At 39.1% G+C, this 21,876-nt stretch overlaps 2 protein-coding genes across 6 annotated transcripts in view; both read left to right on the forward strand.

Moving 5' to 3' along the window:
* The first annotated feature begins 5,512 nt into the window (after positions 1-5,512).
* LOC131127760 (uncharacterized) lies at positions 5,513-13,914 on the forward strand. Its single transcript, XM_078789671.1, has 8 exons — positions 5,513-5,612; positions 6,550-6,677; positions 7,417-7,600; positions 10,652-10,795; positions 11,013-11,146; positions 12,635-12,846; positions 12,952-13,058; positions 13,506-13,914. Exons 1-8 carry the CDS (start codon positions 5,590-5,592, stop codon positions 13,561-13,563), a joined length of 990 nt encoding a protein of 329 aa, XP_078645797.1. The 5' UTR covers positions 5,513-5,589; the 3' UTR covers positions 13,564-13,914.
* Positions 13,915-15,177: 1,263 nt separating this feature from the next.
* The window catches only part of LOC131127929 (potassium channel subfamily T member 1-like), a 51,554-nt gene continuing 44,855 nt past the window's right edge, over positions 15,178-21,876 (forward strand). For 2 of the 5 annotated variants that reach the window (XM_078789668.1, XM_078789670.1), the window contains exons 1-4: positions 15,178-15,362; positions 19,288-19,323; positions 19,510-19,558; positions 20,298-20,465. In XM_078789668.1, coding sequence (XP_078645794.1) covers positions 15,296-15,362; positions 19,288-19,323; positions 19,510-19,558; positions 20,298-20,465 — 320 coding nt within the window. In that variant the 5' untranslated portion in view covers positions 15,178-15,295. Of the gene's footprint in view, positions 15,363-15,570; positions 16,264-19,287; positions 19,324-19,509; positions 19,559-20,297; positions 20,466-21,876 lie in introns of those variants that run through there. The other 3 variants (XM_078789669.1, XM_058070322.2, XM_078789667.1) reach the window with 3 other exon arrangements.

The following is a 21,876-nucleotide window of genomic DNA, read 5'->3' on the forward strand; positions in this document are numbered from 1 at the left end:
TAACAGCGAGCATGTGCTTTTTGATATACAGCCTACAAAGTGGATTTTGGTATCCATAAAGTATTAAATGCCACTAGTCATTGGTCATGTCTCTGCCTGCAATGGTCTTACTTCTTCATACAGTTTAGAATCTCTCCATCAGCACTTTGCTTACCTTTTAAAATGTGCAGCGCATGGTGTGTGGGTGTGATAAAAGGTTGTTGAAGGCCACAGCTACATTTATATTGTCACGATCTCGCCATATGAAGCAACACTGCGGGATGGCCAGGGACAGACATGCTTGTCTTGGAAATAATCGCTTATGTTTTTCATACTGCCTTCTTCATTAAAGTCCTTCAATTATTCAGCAGCGCCTGCAATGGTGGGGAATGAATCCTGATAAATTAGAAAGGTCAATGCTGTAAATCTGTGTTGTATGTCGTTACAGTTCATTGCATACAATACATGAGTAAACACGAGTAAACACTTACATCAACACAGCTTTCTATGGGGAAACTCTTCTCCCCCACCTAATGAGTCTGCCAAAATCCCCCAGCAACCCAAATACTAAAGCAGCATTCACTGTCCGCCGCCACCTGATACATTCCAGGGAATGACTTTTTCATGACATGTTAAGTTTGAAGATCACTTACATTGGCGCCACGCTTTATTGTTATGAAATACAGTTGGCGAGTCGGCTGTGTGGACAGCTGAAGAAAGTCTAGAGTTTCATTGGCTGGACCACGAGCTCGCAGCTCTCTGGTATGCGAGACACCTTAAAGCGCCCATGTGCCTCACATGACCGCCATACTGTTAGACACATTACATCACTTGTTCCTCTTTGAATTGATGATGGGGTCCACTTCTTGACATCATGTGAGTAGGGAGGGTTTTACATGCATTTTCTTGTCTCAACTCGCGACTTTTTTCGATTGAATGTTGACAACCTCCCGTGCATTATTAACACACGTATAAAAAGATTCAACACTTGATGGAAAGTCTTACATTTATACATACAGTATGTGGCTCCTGGCAAATTCCCCAAGGCTTAACTTTTGAGGTTAATATGTGTAATATGCTATTGAATTTACTGCCATTAAATGAAAAATGATTCATGACGGTTGCTTCCTGCACAGTAATACATAGGATATTTAGTTGGATTACAGTCAAGGACGGCCCTCTTTACAAGATCCATGGGAGCCCCCGTTTTAAACAAGGGGGTGCATACTAGGCAAATGAGCAAAGGATGCACATCCTTGCTGTAAGGCATAGAGCACGAACACGAAAGGAAAAAAGAGATGATGTTGCTCTCATTGCCAGAAATATTGACAGAATGTCAGAATTTACCCACTCACCTGTCAGTCCCTGGTAATGTAATGGTACAGCTGGTGCCTATTAAGGTTGAGGGTGCACTAAAAATCAATCACTAAATTAGTTAAATAACTGAGAGATATGGTGACCCAAAGTGTTTTTTTTCATGGGGTTCGGAATTCCTGGCAGTGCTTCTGATCGTGATACAGTCATCTTAAAATTGACTCACAGACTCTGAATCCCAATTGTTTCCAGGAGTACAATTTGAATTATTTCCCCCATAAGCGATAATGCAAACATGATGTACAGTAATCCCTTGTTTATCACGGTTACCGGTAATTGATTTCAGAACCAACCATGATAAGCACGTATTTTCATTGTGATGGCATAGAAACATATGAAACAAGATATGAAACAACACTTTCATAGTCACCTTTACATTTGTATTATACAATATAGTACATATAATAAGAGCAATAAGACATAATATATATAAATAAGCTTCTTTGCAGTTCCTTGTTATTGTTTTTTTCTGGACAACGTAGTTCCTGCATTCTGCCTTTTTCTACCGCTTATCCTCACGAGGGTCGAGGGGGTGCTGGAGCCTATCCCAGCTGTCTTTGGGCGAGAGGCGGGGTACACCCTGGACTGGTCGCCAGCCAATCACAGGGCACATATAGACAAACAACCATTCACACTTACATTCATACCTATGGGCAATTTAGAGTCGGCAATTAACTTGGGAGGAAACCAGAGCCCCTGGGAAGAACCCACGCATGCACGGCGAAAACATGCAAACTCCACACAGAGATGGTCGAGGGTGGAATTGAACTCCGGTCTCCTAGCTGTGAGGCCTGCGCGCTAACCACTCGACCGTCGTGCAGCCCCTTATGCCTTACTTGTATTACCCAATATAGTCTACTGAATAAGAGTAAATATTTCCCTGTAAGACCTAAATAAAACCCTTGCTTGAGCATTTAGTATGGTTATTTAGCCATTTTTATGCTTTATGCTTATGCTTTTATGCTTTAAAGGCTTACTTTAGGCCAGGAATAAGTACAATTTGCTTAAATATGCATATCACACACAGGACTGGCCTTATTACCTTACTATCAGGGAGAGAACAATATGATTATCTGTATCGAACTGTTCGATACAGGGTCATGGTTTGGTATCGATCAAAATGTAACACGATTGGCACGGCCGGTTCATTGTTCATTGTTTTTAATATTCAACAACGTTTCCGCTGTTTATTGAATGTGTTCTCTGTATATATATTTTTTTGGTTATAGCTGCAAATCACTGTAGTCTGTGCGTCACGACCCTCAGAGTGTCGTCACCCCCTTCAGGAGACCGACCCTGATAGCTTACATCATTTAACATGATGAAATAGGCAGTTGCAGGGACAAAAATGGACCATCCACCTGTTCTCATAAAATATCTATCAGCTACTTTGCACCAGCTTCTGTGCATGATCAGCAGCTTGCCTTGAACTTCATTTGTGCTTTTAATGTATTTATACTACATCTTTAAAAATACCACATTTGAAAATAGCTAAGTGACAGCCTGGAGTTATTAAAAGTGATTAAATCAAATGTTAACAATAAAAATTGTACAGTTTCAATGTTTCTATATCGTTGAGGACCAAAGTCACTTAATATGAAGCAGCTGCTGCCTGTCAGCAGTTCTTTCATACTCCCAACCTTCAATAAACCCCTTGACCTCTGGAAAATTAGGCCTTTCACAGTTGAATGTGTGCGAGAGGGTGGGTAAAAGCAGCTCATAAAGTGACCAAATGAAAGTTGCCAGCCAAAGTGTTTTGGTGTTGATTCAGGGAGGGCAAACTTGGATCATCACAGAGAGGGGACCCAGGGGAAAATCTCTGCCATTTCTTGCTGGAAAATCATAGGGATCTACTGTATCTTTTCTTTGCCTGGTGCGTCAAGGTCAGTTTTATTTCAAATGTATTGTTGTTTGATGTCCTAGACTATATAGAGTTTACCATATACAGTATTTGAACAAGCTATATCCACATAGAGGATAATAAGGCATCTCAGTAGAGTCTTGACCACCATGAGATGAGTCATTGATGGTGTTTCCACAGAGCAGATATAACTCAGCTTTCTGTGATGCAAAGCAGGTTGTCATACAAACTTCAAAATGACAAATAGTAGCTGACAGACTTGGGTAAGAGAGACCAGACTTACAGCTGAAAAAAACTATCTTACCTAAAATGGTAACAGACGCTTGACAGAATGACTCAATAACTGCTAGGTTTAAGTTCTTTTTCATACTTTGGAAACACGCATTATTAGCTTTTTTTAACGCCTTCAAATGTGAGTCATTGTCATTCATCCACTGTCAACTGACAGATCTAGCTGAAGGCTGAAAGAATAAGTCAGCCAGAGAAGAAATGGCGTTAATATTTTTGTTCCTAGCTAGGTTATGTTTGCATGTATTTTTTTTGTAATTAAGAATTATGAAATCACTGCAAAATGTATTTTAATAACAGTAACTCCCCCCTTCCCTCCATCCACATTTAATAATGCAAAACATTTAATGACAAAATGTAGAAATATATATGAAATCAGTATGTATCATAATTTGCCAGACCTGCCAGAACTTAGATTGTTTTGATCCAAAATCTGCAGAGAAATAGCAGCAATGTCCTTGTGAATACAAGTCCCTTTTGTTGTCAAATTTTGATGTCAACCTGCATCTACAGTATCTCCGACTGCGATACCCATCATCCTGGAGTGAAATCACCACATGTAAATCTCTCCATGTATTTATTATGGTACCTAATTTATGGACCTAAATTATGGGACATAATTCATGCTATTGTCCAGGGGCTCCATATGGGAGGGAGGAAGTTATGACAATTTAAATCCATCCACCCATCTATTTTCTATGCCACTCCTCACGAGGGTCGCGGGTATGCTGGAGCCTATCCCAACTGTATTTGAGCGAGAGGCAGGGTACACCCTGGACTGGTCGCCAGCCAATCACAGGGCACATATAGACAAACAACCATTCACACTCACATTCATACCTATGGACAATTTACAGTCGGCAATTAACCTAGCATGCATGTTTTGGGGATGTGTTTAAATACCATGATAGTCGGATATATTGATATTTCATTACACTCCTGATTAGATTAGTGGTCAATGGGTGAGTGGTCAATGACTTCAGTATCCATCTTGTCCATTGTATTCATCACTTGTGCAATGTTTTTTTTTTCCTTTGCTTCTTTCTCTTTCTTGAGAGCCTCGCACAAGGCAGCGTTATCATCCTGTAGTACCTTATCAATATCTTTGCACGGAGCTCTATTTTCCTCATGGATCTCAGAGATGCTCCTCTTTAAGCTCATATTCTGTCTTTGTACATTTTTCAATTCATTTCAGGGAGTCTCACCGATCCCAGTTCCAGTTGACAATGTCATCAACATCGGAGCTCATGCCATGAACGTAATTTTCAGTCAACGGAAAAAAAGGAAAAGAAAAAGTCATAGTAATAATGTGGGCTACTGTTGTGGCAAACTAAAACTCCACACTTCCTGTTCACACAGCCGGAACACATTTATTGCACACATGAGCATGAGTTTTATTCAAGGCTGTGTAAAGCTGACTATGTGGGTGTTATTTCATGTCCAGAGGTGTCTAATAATGTTAAAAGCCATATTTAGCAGGTCATAAACAGGTTTTCTATGCTTTAAAAATCCTAAATTTATACAGAAGGAATCCTACTTTGCGGAATTTCACTTATCACGATTGCAAATAATTGCAATACAATGAGGGATGACTGAAAAACACATTATTATTTAAATTTAAATGGTAAATTATAAATATGTAACTTGACAAGCTCCCAAACTGTCCTTATGTTAATCCAGAAAGACACGACATTTTATTTTTCTTTTCAGTGTGTCCCTATTATTACTTTGTAGCTTAGACCCGGCATAGTGTAAAAGAGACCTTCAAGGACATCCCTTTAGACCATCCCTGGTCTAAACTAACCATAGTGTCGAAGCAACAGATGAAGTCTTATCTAAATGTGAAAGCATGTCAACAATTTCTACAGTGTGACAGTTGACAATTTGAATGTGTTAGAGGAGTCTTAGGTTTCAAACTGCAGTGATGTGGAGTGAATCACTTGGGGTGGGCGGTGTTGTTTAGAGGGGAGGGGGTTTTTTTCTAGGTTACTCTGGGTACAAAACTGTGTTGGACTGTGGTCAGAGGTGCAGACTGAAGGTGCTGTGAACACCCTGTTGACCCTGAGCAACATATTGAGGAGATAAACATGGGTGTGTACAATGAGCAAGGGTAAGGGACTCCAGTTTTTATTGTACATACTAATGGAAGCTTGGTATGATGTCAATAGAAGAGCAAATGAACAAAATCACCTTGACTTTAAATGAATTGCAACTCTACAGACGGTAATCTAAAAGGGAATTTATTTATTATCTTCGGCTTTCAGAATGATCAAGTTATGTAGAATCCTTTTTGAGCTTCTTTTACTTTACTTTTTTGGGGTTAGGCTTTAATTTAATGAAGTCCCGTATGCACTTTTTATCCATAATGAGATAAAATATATCGTCATAGTTTATTCGCTTTTTGTTTTTTTATTTTTTAATTATTATTATTATTATTATTATTATTATAAAATGTTTTTGATCACCTTTGGAGTTTCCAGCTGTGTATAATTGCACTGGATCATATTTACATGTTTTGATATGTAAATAATGGCTATTTTTACGTAAAACAACCATTTTTAGTGTTGTTTATGTTGTGGTGTGTTTAGACAATGTAGCTAAATATAGATGGAAAAATTTGTGTCAAAGTGAAATTTATGATTTTGTTGACGACTGATATTATGTTGAAACTTACCAATGTTCTACTACCAATCACTAAAGAACGGAAAAAGACTTTCTGATGAATTTCTGATGGAAGATGAGAGTCTAATCTTTCGTTTGGTATATACCATGTGTATATAGCCTTGAAAAATCTGTCAAAATCATCAAAAATGGCCGGTCCAGAGTGGGAGGGCTTTTGAAAAATGTCCGGGACCGAATAAGTTAATTTTGTGAGCAAAATATTAAAAGGATACAGAGTCGTTCCACAACACTGCAAACTACAACCACAATAATAAACACTTAATACCTATGTGATGAAACTGAACAGTATTACCTTTTAAAAACAATTGTTTCACAGTTGTTGAATCATTGCTTACTGTTTCATTCATAAGCTTATGTCTCTGCAGGGCAGCCATCAAGGAGCCACAATCTCGTGACATGGTGATCACGGATGGCAAAGGTGGCACTCCCTGCCACAGCACACCACAAAGTAAACTACCCCAGAAGGATGTCGTCACTGAGATGATGTTTATGGGTCAGTGAAACAGAACTATTGTATTTTTTACGAATGAGTGAAATACTGTATCCCAGACATATATACAGTATATAGGAGGGAATTCAACACAGGTTAATGTCATGATGGCGCCAGCTGGCTAGTTTCCATTGAGGGAGACATTCAGCTTCATCCTGATGAGAGGAGCACCTGGCGCTGCATTTTGTCAGAATGCTCTCTCCAACACCTTCATAAAAACAAAGTGATAGTTGTTACAAATAATAAATCTGTTTCTAGCCTAGTAGCCGAGCTCCAGAGACTTGCCAGTATGTTGGTTTCACTTCATAACAGTGCTTTCCTGGGGGTCACCATGGCAACCAGTCAATACAGCTTGCCACATTCGTGTTTAAATGTCACTAGCCAGGCATTTTCTCCCAATTTTTCCACGGTTCTGTTCTGTAAACCAACACAGAATTAGGGGACAAAATTGAACACAACAATTTCCTGCATATTATTAGAGCCCTAATTGAGGCCTTGCAGTGCCTGTTTGAAATGCATTGCTCAATGCTATGGGACTCGGAGTTCTGTATAAAAGGTGTGGATAAATGTTACATCTACTATTAAACCATATATATAATAATATATAATATCGGTGTACTAATTTTAGAGTAGTTTATGTTTGTATTGTTTAAAACTGTCTGATGCCCCTTTGTTTTTGTTTAGTTTTGCTTTGTATCATTATTGACAAATGTAATAAAACATTTGCTGTTTTGTTTAACAGTGGGTGGATGGACCAAGGATGATCCCTCTTGTCTGGTCGAACAGTTCTCTACTGAGTTTAACGAGTGGAGGACAGCCGCTCATATGGTTAACCCGCGTGGCAACATGGCTGTGGGGACCCTGGATGGCAAAATCTATGCAGTCGGTGGAGAGGACAACGTCAGGTGTTACAGCAATGTAGAGAGGTAAGCTGCTGCTTTTCAAAAACGTGTGTGGAGCAATGGGAACATTTTATTTGGCTTGTTTTATTCACTTGGATGGATTTAATCTGGAGGTGGGAAGAAAAAACAAACCTGCCCAAGTAACTTTGGTTATGTTTAAAGTCAAAACAGCATAAAATGTTTTTAATTCCTGGGGTGAGAATTAAAAATTCTAGGAGTAGGGGAGGCCACAATAAACACACCTGCGTTGCTTTGTGATTTTGTGACTTGTTCTTGTGGACCCACTGTCTTATCATCTGAGTTTGAATGTTTTAAAGTATAGTATTAGTATAGTATAGTATAGTATAGTATAGTATAGTATAGTATAGTATAGTATAGTATAGTATAGTATAGTATAGTATAGTATAGTATAGTATAGTATAGTATAGTATAGTATAGTATAGTATAGTATTAAAGGGCACCTATTATGCTCATTTTTGGCCCATTATATTGAGCTGTGGACTCCTATAGAGGAGCTACAAAAAGGTTTTTAGATCTTCCAAAATCTTCAACTTTCCAGAACAGTCTGTTTTAATTTATTCCACCCACAGCCTGTGATTGGTCACACTCCCAAATGCTCTCAGGGACTTCCAGACAACTGCCGAACCCCATTTTCTAATTGTGTCAGTATAGGAGTTCATAATAAATGAATAAACCCTTTGGAGAGGTACTTTAAAAGTGGTTAGGAGCTACTGGTAGCTCTGGTTACTGGTTGGAGACCTCTGACTTACTTATGGGATTTTAGAAAAGACTCTCTGAAAGCGACCGTTCAGAGCCATGCCAAACTTCTTTCTGGACCAACTTCCAAATGTGCAAACCTCATTATCTGAAACTTTGGCATTGTTTAACACGAGAATACATTCTAACAACATTTATAGGTCAGAAAAGTGGAAACGCATAATAGGTCCTCTTTAAAAATAGGGTTGCATGCTTCAAACATATGGAGGACCAAAACTGCCAAAATAATAAATAAATAAATAAATAAAAGTGGAAATAAAAACAAAAATGAAAAAAAAATCAAAAAATTAAATACAAAAACATAAATATAAATGGAAATAAAAACAAAAATATATATTTTTTTAATTTTTGAATCTTGTTTTTTATTTTTGTATTTATTTTTGCTTTTATTTATTTATGTATATATATATTTTTTTGTTTTTATTTCCATTCATATTTATGTTTTGTATTTAATTTTTGTATATTTTTTTCATTTTTGTTTTTATTTTCACTTTTGTTTATTTATTTATTTATTATTTTGGCAGTTTTGGTCCTCATAGAAATGCAGAAGGAAAAACTTTTCAAATGAGGGGGCGGTCCTAAGTGTGTCTTGGGTTGAACTGTTCGCCTATTGGTTGATCGACATGTGAGTGCGAAAATCGACTAGGTATGCCTGCAAACGGCCACAGCAAGAGGAAGTATACAGGGAGTATACATTTACCGGGACAATAATGGCGGGGTCCACCAGGAAGTCGGTGTCCGAGCTTCTCAGGGACGCTGCCAATCGCTTGGATGATTTGGAACGTGCTAAGTATGAAACAGCTGATGTGTTACGCTTTTACTTAATTCCAGTTCAGGTGTGTTGACTCTTTCTTTACTTTCTGCTTTCACAAGCTTCAACTTCGGACGAATCGGACGAGAGTGGTGTGGTGACTTCCTCTTGCTGTGGCTGTTTGCAGGCATACCTAGTCGATTTTCGCACTCACATGTCGATCAACCAATAGGCGAACAGTTCAACCCAAGACACACTTAGGACCGCCCCCTCATTTGAATAGTTTTTCCTTCTGCATTTCTGAGGACCAAAACTGCCAAAATAATAAATAAATAACTAAAAATAACTAAAATAAAAAATATATACATAAATAAATAAAAAAATATATTTTTGTTTTTATTTCCATTTATATTTATTTTTTGTATTAAATTTTTTCATTTTTTTTCATTTTTGTTTTTATTTCCACTTTTATTTATTTATTTATGTATTATTTTGGCAGTTTTGGTCCTCCATACAAACATTCCTTTAATGTCGTCACACTCCCCTCAAGTCCCATCCTCCTTCAATATCCTGTACAAAAACAAAGAAACATGGCTGTTGCTATACATGTTACTGAACACCAGAGGTCAGCGTTAAGGCAGAAATTATTTGTGACCCTGTACTCAACATGAGTTTTTAGGGACAAGAGTACAAGGACACACACACACACATTTATATTGACTATAAGGTCATCACTATCTGATACTATCTGATAGTGTGGGAGCCACCCACACTATCAGATAGTTCAAAGGAGTTGGCTACTCTCCAGTTCCCACAGAGAGGCACTTCTTGACGAAATGAGCATTGATGACCCCACAGTTGGGAAAAACCCACTCCAGCCTGCCATCATCTGAGCTGTACTTATCCCTGAAGGCAGATTGCAGTGCTGTGGTGGCATCGTAAAGGCTTGCATGACTCCATCTCTACCAAACTTTGCCCAATGAACAGAAGTGTAATGAGACAGACCATTGGGTTTCCTGACACTTTAAGCTCTGTTTTCTAGAGCTAATGCTAGTTGTCCATGGGGCAAAATTCTTGCCAGTCAATCTCAGGGTGACTGAGTGGAAATTACTCTCACAGCTGCACAAAAAAAAAACTCTACTCCAAAGCACTGAAAAGAAATTCATTCATTGTATACCGCTTATCCTCACGAGGCGGGGTACACCCTGGACTGGTCACCAGCCAATCACAGGGCATAGACAAACAACCATTCACACTCACATTCATACCTATGGACAATTTGGAGTCACCAATTTACCTAGCATGTTTTTGGAATGTGGGAGGAAACCGGAGTACCCGGAGAAAACCTACGCATGCACGGGGAGAACATGCAAACTCCACACAGAGATGGCTGAGTGTGGAATTGATCCCGGGTCTACTAGCTGTGACGTCTGCACGCTAACCACTCATCCGCCGTGAAGCCCAGAGAACTTCATCAAAAAGAATAAGAGAACAACTGATTTTGTCTCCCTATCAACCCTTCGACACCCTGACCCCTACCCTGGCAGGTATGACCCAGATGCAGACATCTGGAGTGCAGATGTAGCACCCTTGGATAGCCCCCGCAGTGGAGTGTGCGTGGTGGCGATGGACGGATACTTGTACGCTATTGGAGGACATGATGGGATAACCGCCATGAATACTGTGGAGAGGTACTGTGGGACTGTGTTAATAAACTGTACATCAAATTCAATATTATTATTATTAAAGACTGTGTCATTTATGTGGGTGCAGCTGTTACCAGACTATTCTCTCTGACTTTCCTTAAAAGCACCTTATATAACAGAGTTGAAGACATAAAAATCACATGGTGATGACTAACAAAGTAGGTGGTGAAAAGGTGTTGTGTTCTTTGTTTTGTCGCTGCAGGTACGATCCAAAAATGAACGCATGGAGCAAGCAAGTGCCGATGCTGACGAGACGCAACAGAGCTGTGGCCTCTGTGCTGAATGATCGCTTGTATGTGATTGGAGGCAATGATGGCGATTTGACGCTCAACTCAGGTACAACATGTGACTAGACAACAAATGTACTAGCTTACAGGATAATGAGCCAGAATACGTGAACAAAAAGTACCGATGGAGGTGCTCGGGCAGCGCTACCCTTGTACCGACAGTCAATGTTTGGTCGGTCAATATAAAGAAAACAGTCTGTTGAGCTAATGTATCACACATGTAATCGGTACACTGGTTCAAATGTGACTGACACCTCTCATGACTAAAATGAATGAAAAACATTGTCTCAAAAATGCTGCGATCATATTGAATATTGATGATACTTTGTACCACAATTATCAAAATATCTGATATCCTGACAAGTCTACTCACAAAGATGAATTTAGGTGAAAAATACATAATATTTGCTTCAATATGCATATTTATCTATGACAAATAGGCCATATTCAACCACTAAACAGCATGAATTATTAATTACTATGTTTGAAAAACCGTGATCGAGCAATGTGGCGAGGAACGACTGGACACACACTACCCATTGACATCTGGAATATGGCTGGAGGTACAGCAGATACTTTGCAATGATTTTCAAGAATGGATGCCAAAAGCCATCTAACGTTATTATTTTGTACTTTACAACACATCTGCATAGTTTGACAGCTTTTGGTCACGGTCACACAGACACAATCTCACATACATACACACACAAATAGCCTCTGACTTTGCCAAAGATAGACGGGAGTTAGTATGTCCTGCTGCCACCCATTTTGACTATTTCTGTCTCTGAGAAGTGCAGGCCCATAGATTTCCCACAACCTATTTAGGTCAAGTTCAGGGTCTGCTTTTTTTTCCATTTAAAGATAAAGATTAGAAACATGAATAGAGTTGTATTTTTGCCTATTTGGGAGGAATTTTATATATTTTAGCTGCATTATTGTATTTGAGAAGTAGCTAGTATGTATGACATGGTGAACTTAGCCCAAACTGATATTATCTATAATAATCTATCTTCATTCATTCATTCATTCATTCATTCATTTTATACCGCTTATCCTCACGAGGGTCGCGGGGCGTGCTGGAGTCTATACCAGCTGTCTTCGGGGAGGCGGAGTACACCCTGGATTGGTTGCCAGCCAATCATAGGGCAATTTGGAGTCGCCAATTAACCTAGCATGTTTTTGGAATGTGGGAAGAAACCGGAGTACCCGGAGAAAACCCACGCATGCATCGGGAGAATATGCAAACTCCACACAGAGATGGCTGAGGGTGGTATTGAACTAGGCCGGAGTGCAGCCATCATCTATCTTAATATCATATATATATCTATATGCGACGGATGCCAGCCAGGCATCACTCCCTATGTTTAAGAGCTGCGCTGAATGTTTGACTGACAGTCCGGGCTTTTAGCTGAGCGTTCAGTACTCTCGACTCCCATAGGAACATCTTGTGTTCAATCCCTAGTGCGGGCCGGTGTGAAGCAGGCGTGTTATGTATAATCTATACTAATACTGTATATGCTTTCTTAATTTTTCACAGTGGAGAAATACAACCCTGAAGATGGCACCTGGTCAATATGTGGCCATATGTCCACTCCCAGAGAGAACGCAGGCTGCACCGTGTACCTTGGGCACATCTACGTGGCCGGGGGCAAAGACGACCTCGGATTGAATCTGTGCACAGTGGAGCGCTTCAACCCGGACACCATCAGGTGGACTCCTGTCAAACGCTTGAGAAGCAAGAGAGACAATGTGAGTGGATGCACATGGGACCTCTGTTTTTATTGTTTTACCACCTATAGAATGTGGTGGAGGAAACATTATTGTTAGTTAAGACTCTCATGTGGTGTGTTTAAGGTGTCCCTTGTGGTGTTTGAGGGTGCTTTGCTGGCCGCTGGGGGCTCTGACGGTGTCACTGATTTAAAAACAATAGAAGTTTACAATCATGAAAGCAACTCATGGAGGTAAGAGGAGAATCTATGCTCCTGCAGTTGTTTTTAGTTTATAATATAAACTAGTATAAACTCACGCTCTTCTGTCACTCATTATGATACATTGCAGTTTTATACCACCGTAACCATCAGCATAAACATTGTTCAATTAATTACTTCGGTAGAGATAGATTATTTGGTAGAGCCCTCCTCATTGGATTGTGCAGGTATATATTATATTGTATCCAGTACTTTAAAAACATGTATTGCATGTAACTCCTTCTATTGTGATGCAGCAAACTTCACCACTACTTTCAATGACATTTAAATCAAAACAGAGAGCGAGCCTAGCGGCGAGACAGAATGACTTTGTGATTCATATGCCCAACTCATGCGAGGCTCCTATATAAGCCTTAAGGCTGCTCACTGGATCTGAGTGCCTTACTCTCTGACTGTTTCCCATCTCTGGTCTGTTTTTAGACACTTTGGAAGTATGAAGCGCAAGCATCCAGGAGGCAAAGTGGTTGTGCTTTGCTGAGACCCAACAATGGAGCATTATTCCATGAGGGGGACAGTACTGATAGAGAAAGATAGCCTAATGGATGTCTGTGTCTCACTCCAGGACACACTGTGATACACTTCAGCCCCAGCAGCATAATGAGTGAATAATTGAAGAGTTCGCTCAAAAAAATGAGCTGCATTAGTAAACTGCTGGTACAAAACAACTCCACGCATTGAATTAAAGCACATTAAAGGCTAAAAGGTTACCTTTTACTATTTTTACCACCTCTGCTTGCATAGAAAAAGGGGTCTTTTGGAGGTGAGCCATACATGCATATACAATATGAAAGAGGAAAAAGTGTTTTGTGCCTAATGTAACTACAGTAGAACCACTCAGGTACAAAATAATGGAATTTATCTCATAGTACATAATAGAAATAATAATAATAATGTTCCACATTTCATCATCAAAAAACCTTTCATTAATGTTAATGGCATTTTAAAGTAAGATTTCAACATTCTGAACTGCCATACAAGTGTAAAAAGAAGTTAACCTGTTAATAGTACAACAGAACTAATCAAATACTAAGATTTGACATGAATGATGAATTATTGCTGCAATGCAGGGGTCCCCAACCACGGGTCCGACCTGCCAAACTGCGATGTAATTGCATATAAAGTACATGTTAGAAATAAGGGTGATTACATTATTTGACAAATGCACTCTATATAATATACCAAGTCATGATGTCACACTGGGGTCAAACTGTCCTATTTAGTCTGATTGATGTGTGTCCCACCTAGTCTTTGAGCATGAACTGATGAAGCCCTTGAGATGTGACACATCTTTTAAGGTCACATCACATGTAACATACAACACTTTGGAACTCAGCATCAAAAGATAAACTACTCGATTACTTAGGGTTTTGCAGTTTTAGCATGTCTGTAGCCTTTTTTACACAGAAATCCTGCATAATTGACGCAGTAAAGCCACACTGTTTTCACTTGCCCAGCGAAAGTCATATACGTACTGACAGAACTCTGTATGATTTCACACAGCAAATGAGCATCCCTCAATCAGATAATGAGATATAATGCCAATGTATACAATCAGACAGCAGTAATTGCCCTATTTCAAGTGTGTACCATGAATACAGAACAGCAACACAAGATGAAAAAGGGAGAAAGATGCTCTACATAAACATAACTATTTGAACAATGATCACATTTGTACACTTGGACGCCCATTACGAATGTTACATTGTGACTTAAATCATTTTCTGTACAGCAATGGTGTCAGTTCAAGCCTGGAACAGATTAATTCCATTTCAATGATTTCATGAGAGAAAAACAATAAATCAAATTGTCCCAGAAGGAGAAATGACTTTCCATAAAAAAGATACCTGATACAGGGATTGTATTGTAAAAACACTGTTCTTTACCGTCATACTGCATCTGTGCTTCTCTGTGATTTTCCTTGTATAAACATAAAGACAAGGTTCAATCAAAATGATCAAGTTTTTGTGCAAATCTGAAGATCTACAGTGAGATGAGGAGAGTGAGTGAGTGAAATGGTACAGCATAAGTGGCTGTGTGGGCTTTAAAACGATGACGCTCCGAGCTCTTTCCCCCCTCGAGGATAATGGGCTGAAACGCGGTGAGGCTGGCTGAGCACAAGGAATACAAGACACCGAGCCGCAAACAGCTTTTCTGGAGACACAGTCGCCATCCAGTACCGCTCCCCCCCCCTTTCACTGTGAGTGTGTACAATGAATGTGTTTTTCAACTTGAGGGGGTCCATTGTGAGACAGATGGTGGAGGATAGACCTGCTGCAGGTATGTAGTAAAATGGAAAAATAGTGTATTGTATGTGCTACAAGTTGCATGTTTGCAATTGAATATATGTGAATGGATACTACTATTATCCATTCACATATTATCTATTCACAGTATAATACTACTATTATACTGTAGATGTGTGTTATTATTATTATTATTATTATATTTTTTAATCCAAAATGTTGTCTCATCTGTTGCGTTTTCTGGAGCACAACAGTGAGTGAGGAATATGAGTATTCACTTACCTAATTCTGTTATGTGACAACTTTCCAGCCACTGATTCGTGGTTGGCCGGTAGATGGCGAGTTACCTATAGGCGCTTCCAGGTTGATGGATGAGCGCCTTCCTCCTCCTCCTCATCTTGTGCGTCCACTGGAAAGATGGTGATGCTGACAGTAAAAATATCCTCACCAGACGGTGTGTCTAAGAAGCAGTCGTATTGGTGCAGGAGTTTATTTTAAACAGATATAAAGGAATGTTATAAGGCACGTTGGGTAATGTAGTCTGTGAACTAGCTAACAAAGTTGTTGCTAAGGGACACGCGTGTCGCTCCGCATTGCTGCAAGGTTGTTAGGCTGGCGCATTGATATGTAAATTAGCTGTCAGGTGTACTGTAAATCTATTTGGACGTCGGTTCAGCCAATCAGAAGCTGAAGAAACCTTGGACTAGTTTTTTTTGTGTGTGCTAAATCTCCACCTTGTGAGCTAGCTTGCCCGAGACGCAGTGTCCTCTGCATTCACACATGTCGCGTTTTGTTTGTTTTGAATGCCCGATTTTATGGACATGACATGGCTTTGTATCGGACACAATGGTGGGACAGCCCCGCTGTTACGCAAGGAACACCGTAAAGCACGTTTACGCTGATGGGACCGCGGTTAGGGACGGGAACGCAGGCAGGTAACCGGTGTTAGCATTTTTATGTTAGGTTATTGCTGTAGTACTCCGACTTCTGTGTGTTGTGGTGTAGTTGTGTAAGATAGGTGTTATTTATGATATATATTGAACCATTATCACTAGTTCAGTCTTCTCAAGTAGCTTCATAGTTAAAATTTGGTCATCACTTTATAATCGTTTATGTACAGTATCGACCAAAATGTGAGCACACTCAACATTTCAGCAAGCATCCTCACAATGGACAATACTATAGAAATGATTGAACTTAGAGTAGTCTGTGTACAGCTTGTATAGCATGTCATATGGACATCAAGACATGAGTGGTATGACCAGAAGGAAGCTGAAGACGTGAAATTTGGTAAACACTATTTAAAAACAAATTGGTTGCTATAATACTGTAACATATGAAATCTTAAAGGCTTTATATGAATGTGTGTGGGGTTTTTTTAGCACTTTTAATGATAAAGACGTTCAACATGATTCAAGTTGAGTAGTCATACCTGTTGAGTGGGGCGCACGGATGATGTCATGCAAGGGTGACTGTTGTGGTTTTGTTGTTGACACAACTTCATGAGTTTTTTACTACAGACGGCCTACACCTCAGACACTACACTCGTTTCAGTCTGTCTATAATGTCATCGCCACAGTTTGTATTGGATGTATTTGAGTGTCGGACCACACCGAGTCATAGGAGTGCTTTGAAAACTTTCAAACTCTTGGATCTGAGCTTTGGAACAAGAAAAAATATATATAGGCTATACAATTACTTTAATATCTATCTGCAGATGAAATTTTATAACAATCTGTGAATGAGGTATCAAATTAAAGTTCCTGTTACATTGTATCAGATACAGTAGAATTAATCACACTTTGATTATACTTGATGTACCAAAAATGTGAATGCATTTCCTTTACAAAAAGCAACAGGAATTAAGGAAACGTCACCTGCACTGTCCAGTATCAAGGTATTTTTGTCACAGTCAGACAGGTTGAAGTTTTGGCTAAAAAGTTACAGAATTGATGTAAAGAGTCGTTTTGGATCGGATCGTTCTAAATGAACCAATATCCGCCTTGAATCGTATCGGCAAACCCATATTGTAATATTAATTCAATCGTTAAAAGGAATGGTTACACCTCTAATTTTAAACAGGAGGGTTGTTTGTGTTTTTTGTGTGTGTTTTGCAGCATTTTTAGTTTGGTTTTGGACATGGCTTTATGTTTGTAAAACATTGTACCGCCTTTGTCCACTTTTTTTCAGCACCAAGTCACTTCCCCAAGGGAACACGTTTATTGCAACACACAGTCTTATTTATATCTTAAATTGCTTATTTTCTCTACTATATTGGGTGATATGTTTGTAAAGGTGACTATAGGGATGTTATTTCATGTCTAGAGAGCTCTAATATTGATACAACATGCATTTAGAAGGTCTACTAAGTATGCACTTATTACAATTTTCTGGCCGATTACTAATCGTTAAAAAAAAATAAATTACCTGCCGATACAGATGTTTTTCTAATAGCTGACAGCATACACATTCAGTGTATGAAACTAAATTGGTGCCAATCAATCACCGTATGCTTAGGCGTATGCGAGGTCTACTTTGCAGTAATTACTTTATCATGGTCAGGTCTGGAACCAGCGAACCATGATGACCAATATATAATTGAGAGATTATCGTATACTGCTAAAGTTGTGCACTGATTACTTTTAAGTATTTGCAAGTTACTTTTATTTTGTATGTCAAATATATAATAGAAATGCTTGCTGAATTGTAAGGAGTGTACTAATTTTTGTGACACATTATATGTAAATATTACATTATCTTATATATTTGTAAATACTACAAAGCAACTTTAGCGACCTCATTATTGTTGCTTCTAGTTTCCATCTACAAACCAATTCTTGCTAAATTTTATCTCCCCTCCATGTTACTTTTCCCCTTGCTCCATTTGCCCCTTTGTCCTAAATCTGCCGCACTCCCTCCATTAAGCACAGTTATTTTCAGTTGTGCCACATCCATTATGTTTCTTCTCAGAAGTCATGGCCTTTTAATCCACAGAAGGGCCAGTTCACTTTCCTGGTTAAAGGGCTTGCAGTCATCTGTATCTTGCAGCTGTGCTCTTAGTAGAGGTAAAGTAAAGTAGAGGGCACATCGTAGACTCTGACTGCCGTGTTCCAATCCAGATGCACTCACATTTTACGAAATTTCCATGATGTGGACTAAAAGGAAAGTTGGTCTTAATTGTTATTTTAAGTTTTTAATGGAACGGGAGGATCTTTGAATGTTCTGAACACCTGTCTCCATGCCAGTGGTTTGTTGAAGATAATAATACTGTTTGGTGAAGTTGTGGTTTATTGAAGGTCCGTGTGTTCCTACAAGTGGTGCTGTACTTCTTTAAACTAATTGAGACTGAACTAACAGCAGATTTGATTAATAATCTACAATCAAATTCTTAAAGGGTGACCTTTACAGTATGTCCATCCATCCTCTCACCCTTCCTCGCCAGCATTTTTGTGTCATCTCAGGGTTTGTACTTTCACAGTCAATCGGGAAGAGCGTGTCCCCGGGTGCTATTAGGCCCACTCAAGGCTGCCCACGCTGTGCTATGTGTATGCACACACACATACACAAAAGGGTTGTATTACCCACCAACCTATTGTTCCCACTGTTACAGGCTTTAGAGAGGAATCCAAACAGAGTGCCCAGATGCATAAATCACATGGCTGGTCATCTAACGCTTTTTGTAAGCAAGGATTCACTAAAGTACACTCACACTCTAGAATGAACCGCATCACGTTGGAATGGAAAGAAAACACATTTTCTACAGATTATCCTGATCAGGGTCACAGATTAGCTGGAGCCTATCCCAGGCGACTTTGGATGAGAGGCTGGATAGACTCTTGACTGATTCCCAGTCAATCACAGGATATGTATAGACAAACAACCATTCACAGTCACATTCACATCTGTGGACAATTTAGAGTCTGCAATGAAATTAACATGTATGTTATCCTGCTTTAAAGGAAATACCAAAGGAAACAGAACAGAGGGTGGCAAAGGTAATAAAACGTTAGCACACTAACATTAAAAAAAGCAGTACTGCTTAGCTGAGCTGTAATGCTTGCAAAAGCAGGAGTTGTGATCATATTACACTGACTTTCTGAAATAAGTGCATGTTTGTGAACTCAAGTGTGAACTCTCTTTGAATTGTATCTCATGCTTTCCCTCACCGAATGCCCCACAAGAGGCAGCCATGAGCCCTCCACGCCGATCATCGAGTTCCCTTGGCGACAGGTAATATACCCAATGAACTTGATTTCCATTCACGTTAATCACAAAGAACACGTAATAGTATTAAGAGTTTGATGCTGATATGTAGTACATGTATGGTCTTGGCATCTTTAGCGTCTGCAGTTTCACTTCTCTCTGTTCGTTACATTCATTGTAATTACAAGTATAAATAGTATAAAGTATAAATAGTATAAAGTAATAGTATAAAGTTATAAGTATAAATATCGTGTCAGTCTCTATACACTTTCATTCATATTTCGTCGTTATATGCACATTCGCCTGTACTACAATTAAGTTTGCTAAGTCGGGTTTTTGTGAAAGACTATTTGGGAACATAAAGATTCCAAAAACACACAAAAAAAATACATCTTAAAAAAAACACATTATACCTGTTACACTGTGCCTTTTTTTGTAAATTTACATACGCTTTCCTAATTGATGAAGAATTATTCTTGGAATTCTTTTCTTCTTTATCTACTGGACAAATTAAAATAGCATCTGTACATCATGATTTCATGTCAGAGGTCTGTCTTTTTGAATATCTCTTGTATTGCACACATTATGTATTTGTTTGTCACATAACTTTGTTGACTCCAGATTTCCCTGAACATTAAATGCTGTGGTGATTTTTTATGTTTTGTTTGTTTTTTCAGTTTTCGTCAACATGCCCTTGTGTTGTATTTGTCCTCAGCACAACATGAGCATGATGACGAGCAGATGATTCTTCTTTGTCATCCCGCAGGCCCTCTACTGAGTCCCTACAGAGAAACAACAGCAGCAACTCGGGCGTTATTCTGGACATTGCAGCTCTTAAGATGGCAGAAGTGGATACAGAGGTGCCTCCCCTTCCACCTCGCTACCGCTTCAGGGACCTCCTGCTTGGGGACCAGACGTTTCAGAATGATGACAGGTAGTGTAAAAAGCTCTTATAAGAGAGTCTTTTTTGAAGCCTGTATCCGTGTGTTAAGATTAAGATTAAGAGATTAAGATATGCCTTTATTCGTCCCTCAGTGGGGAAATTTGCATTGCACAGCAGCAAGAGTACAGAATCAGTTAAGCAGTACAAAATACACAATATAGAAAAAAAAACAATATAAACAACCCAAGTATTAACAAAATCAACAGTTTTTCCCAGAGTTATATACAATACAGTATGTAGATAATATGAAACGAGATGAGATATATGACCAGTCTATGCACTGAGATCTTGCTACTGAGTTAATATGACGCATTATGGAAATACTTCACATAGAACTTAGTATATTGCATTTAGAGCCCTTAATATTGCACATGGAGGTTGATCAGATATTACACAGTGAATGGAGTCTGGAGTAACTATACTGAATGTAAAAAACAAAGTATTGCACAGATGTACATAGTGGTGTAGAAGTGTGTTTGTGTGTGTGTGCGTATGAAAACATTTCCAGCTCCTTCCCATAGACTTCAATTGCACTGCAGTCGCCTGAGCATTTGGGAGCCTCCTAAGGGTTAAATTATTGCTATGGTTTGACAGGCAGGCCAGCAGATGTTACAAGATGCCAAGAAGAGGAAAGAATTAGCCCAGCGTCTGGCTCTCTCCATGGTGCTGAAATAAAGCTGGGCAGGATCATTGCAAAGCTGCCGTAGACCAAATGGACCATAGACTTTCTATTGCTTTGCCAACCAGCAACATTAAAACTAAAGCCACCATGAGGGAAATTAGCACAACTTTTTAGAGGAAACACTGTTTTTGTTAAAGTTAACATGGAGTGGAACCTCAAAAGCCAAATGGCCTTAAGAATGTACAATGCTGGATTCAATCAAAGGTTTAAGGTATTCCCTTAAGTTGTACTAAATTTCAATCATAGTCTCATGGGACCCCAGAATGCACAGACTAATTCTGGGAATGTGTTTTGCTTTTTCATGAGAAGGGTTTACATGAACAAGGGGTGTTGAATTATATTAGTAATTGGGGTCAAATGAAAATTGATAAGACTCCATCAATGTCCCAAAACGTCAAGTTCTCTGACATGAATCTTACACATTCTGCATTTGTCGTTTAGACTTTGTTTTCACATTGGTTCATTTATTTCCAGACTTATATGACATTTTCAGGGGACCAATTATGATTTTTTGCACTTTTTAGCACATTTCTGACCGATAAGTGTAGTCAGAATGTTGCATTTTCATGCTAAACGATGACAAAGTTTCAGGTAATGAGGTGTGCGCATTTGAAAGTGAGCCCTGAAAGAAGTTTGGGATGGCTCAATACGCTCAGTTTCAGAAGGTGTGGTAAAACTGCCCATTTGTGATGTCACAGAGGAGTGGACTTTCTTATATGG

The sequence above is a fragment of the Doryrhamphus excisus genome, linkage group LG3, assembly GCF_037039965.1.
Source record: "Doryrhamphus excisus strain RoL-2023G ecotype Guam linkage group LG3, RoL_Dexc_Guam_v1.1, whole genome shotgun sequence".
In the NCBI taxonomy this organism is placed as follows: Eukaryota; Metazoa; Chordata; class Actinopteri; order Syngnathiformes; family Syngnathidae; genus Doryrhamphus; species Doryrhamphus excisus.

What these genes read in the sequence shown, in the direction of transcription:
- LOC131127760 (XM_078789671.1), top strand. Translation starts at nt 5,590, where the DNA reads ATGGGTGTGTACAATGAGCAAGG. An exon ending in CACTGAGATGATGTTTATGG is followed by an intron (nt 6,678 to 7,416) that starts GTCAGTGAAACA and finishes TTTGTTTAACAG; the next exon opens with TGGGTGGATGGACCAAGGAT. An exon ending in CATGAAAGCAACTCATGGAG is followed by an intron (nt 13,059 to 13,505) that starts GTAAGAGGAGAA and finishes GTCTGTTTTTAG; the next exon opens with ACACTTTGGAAGTATGAAGC.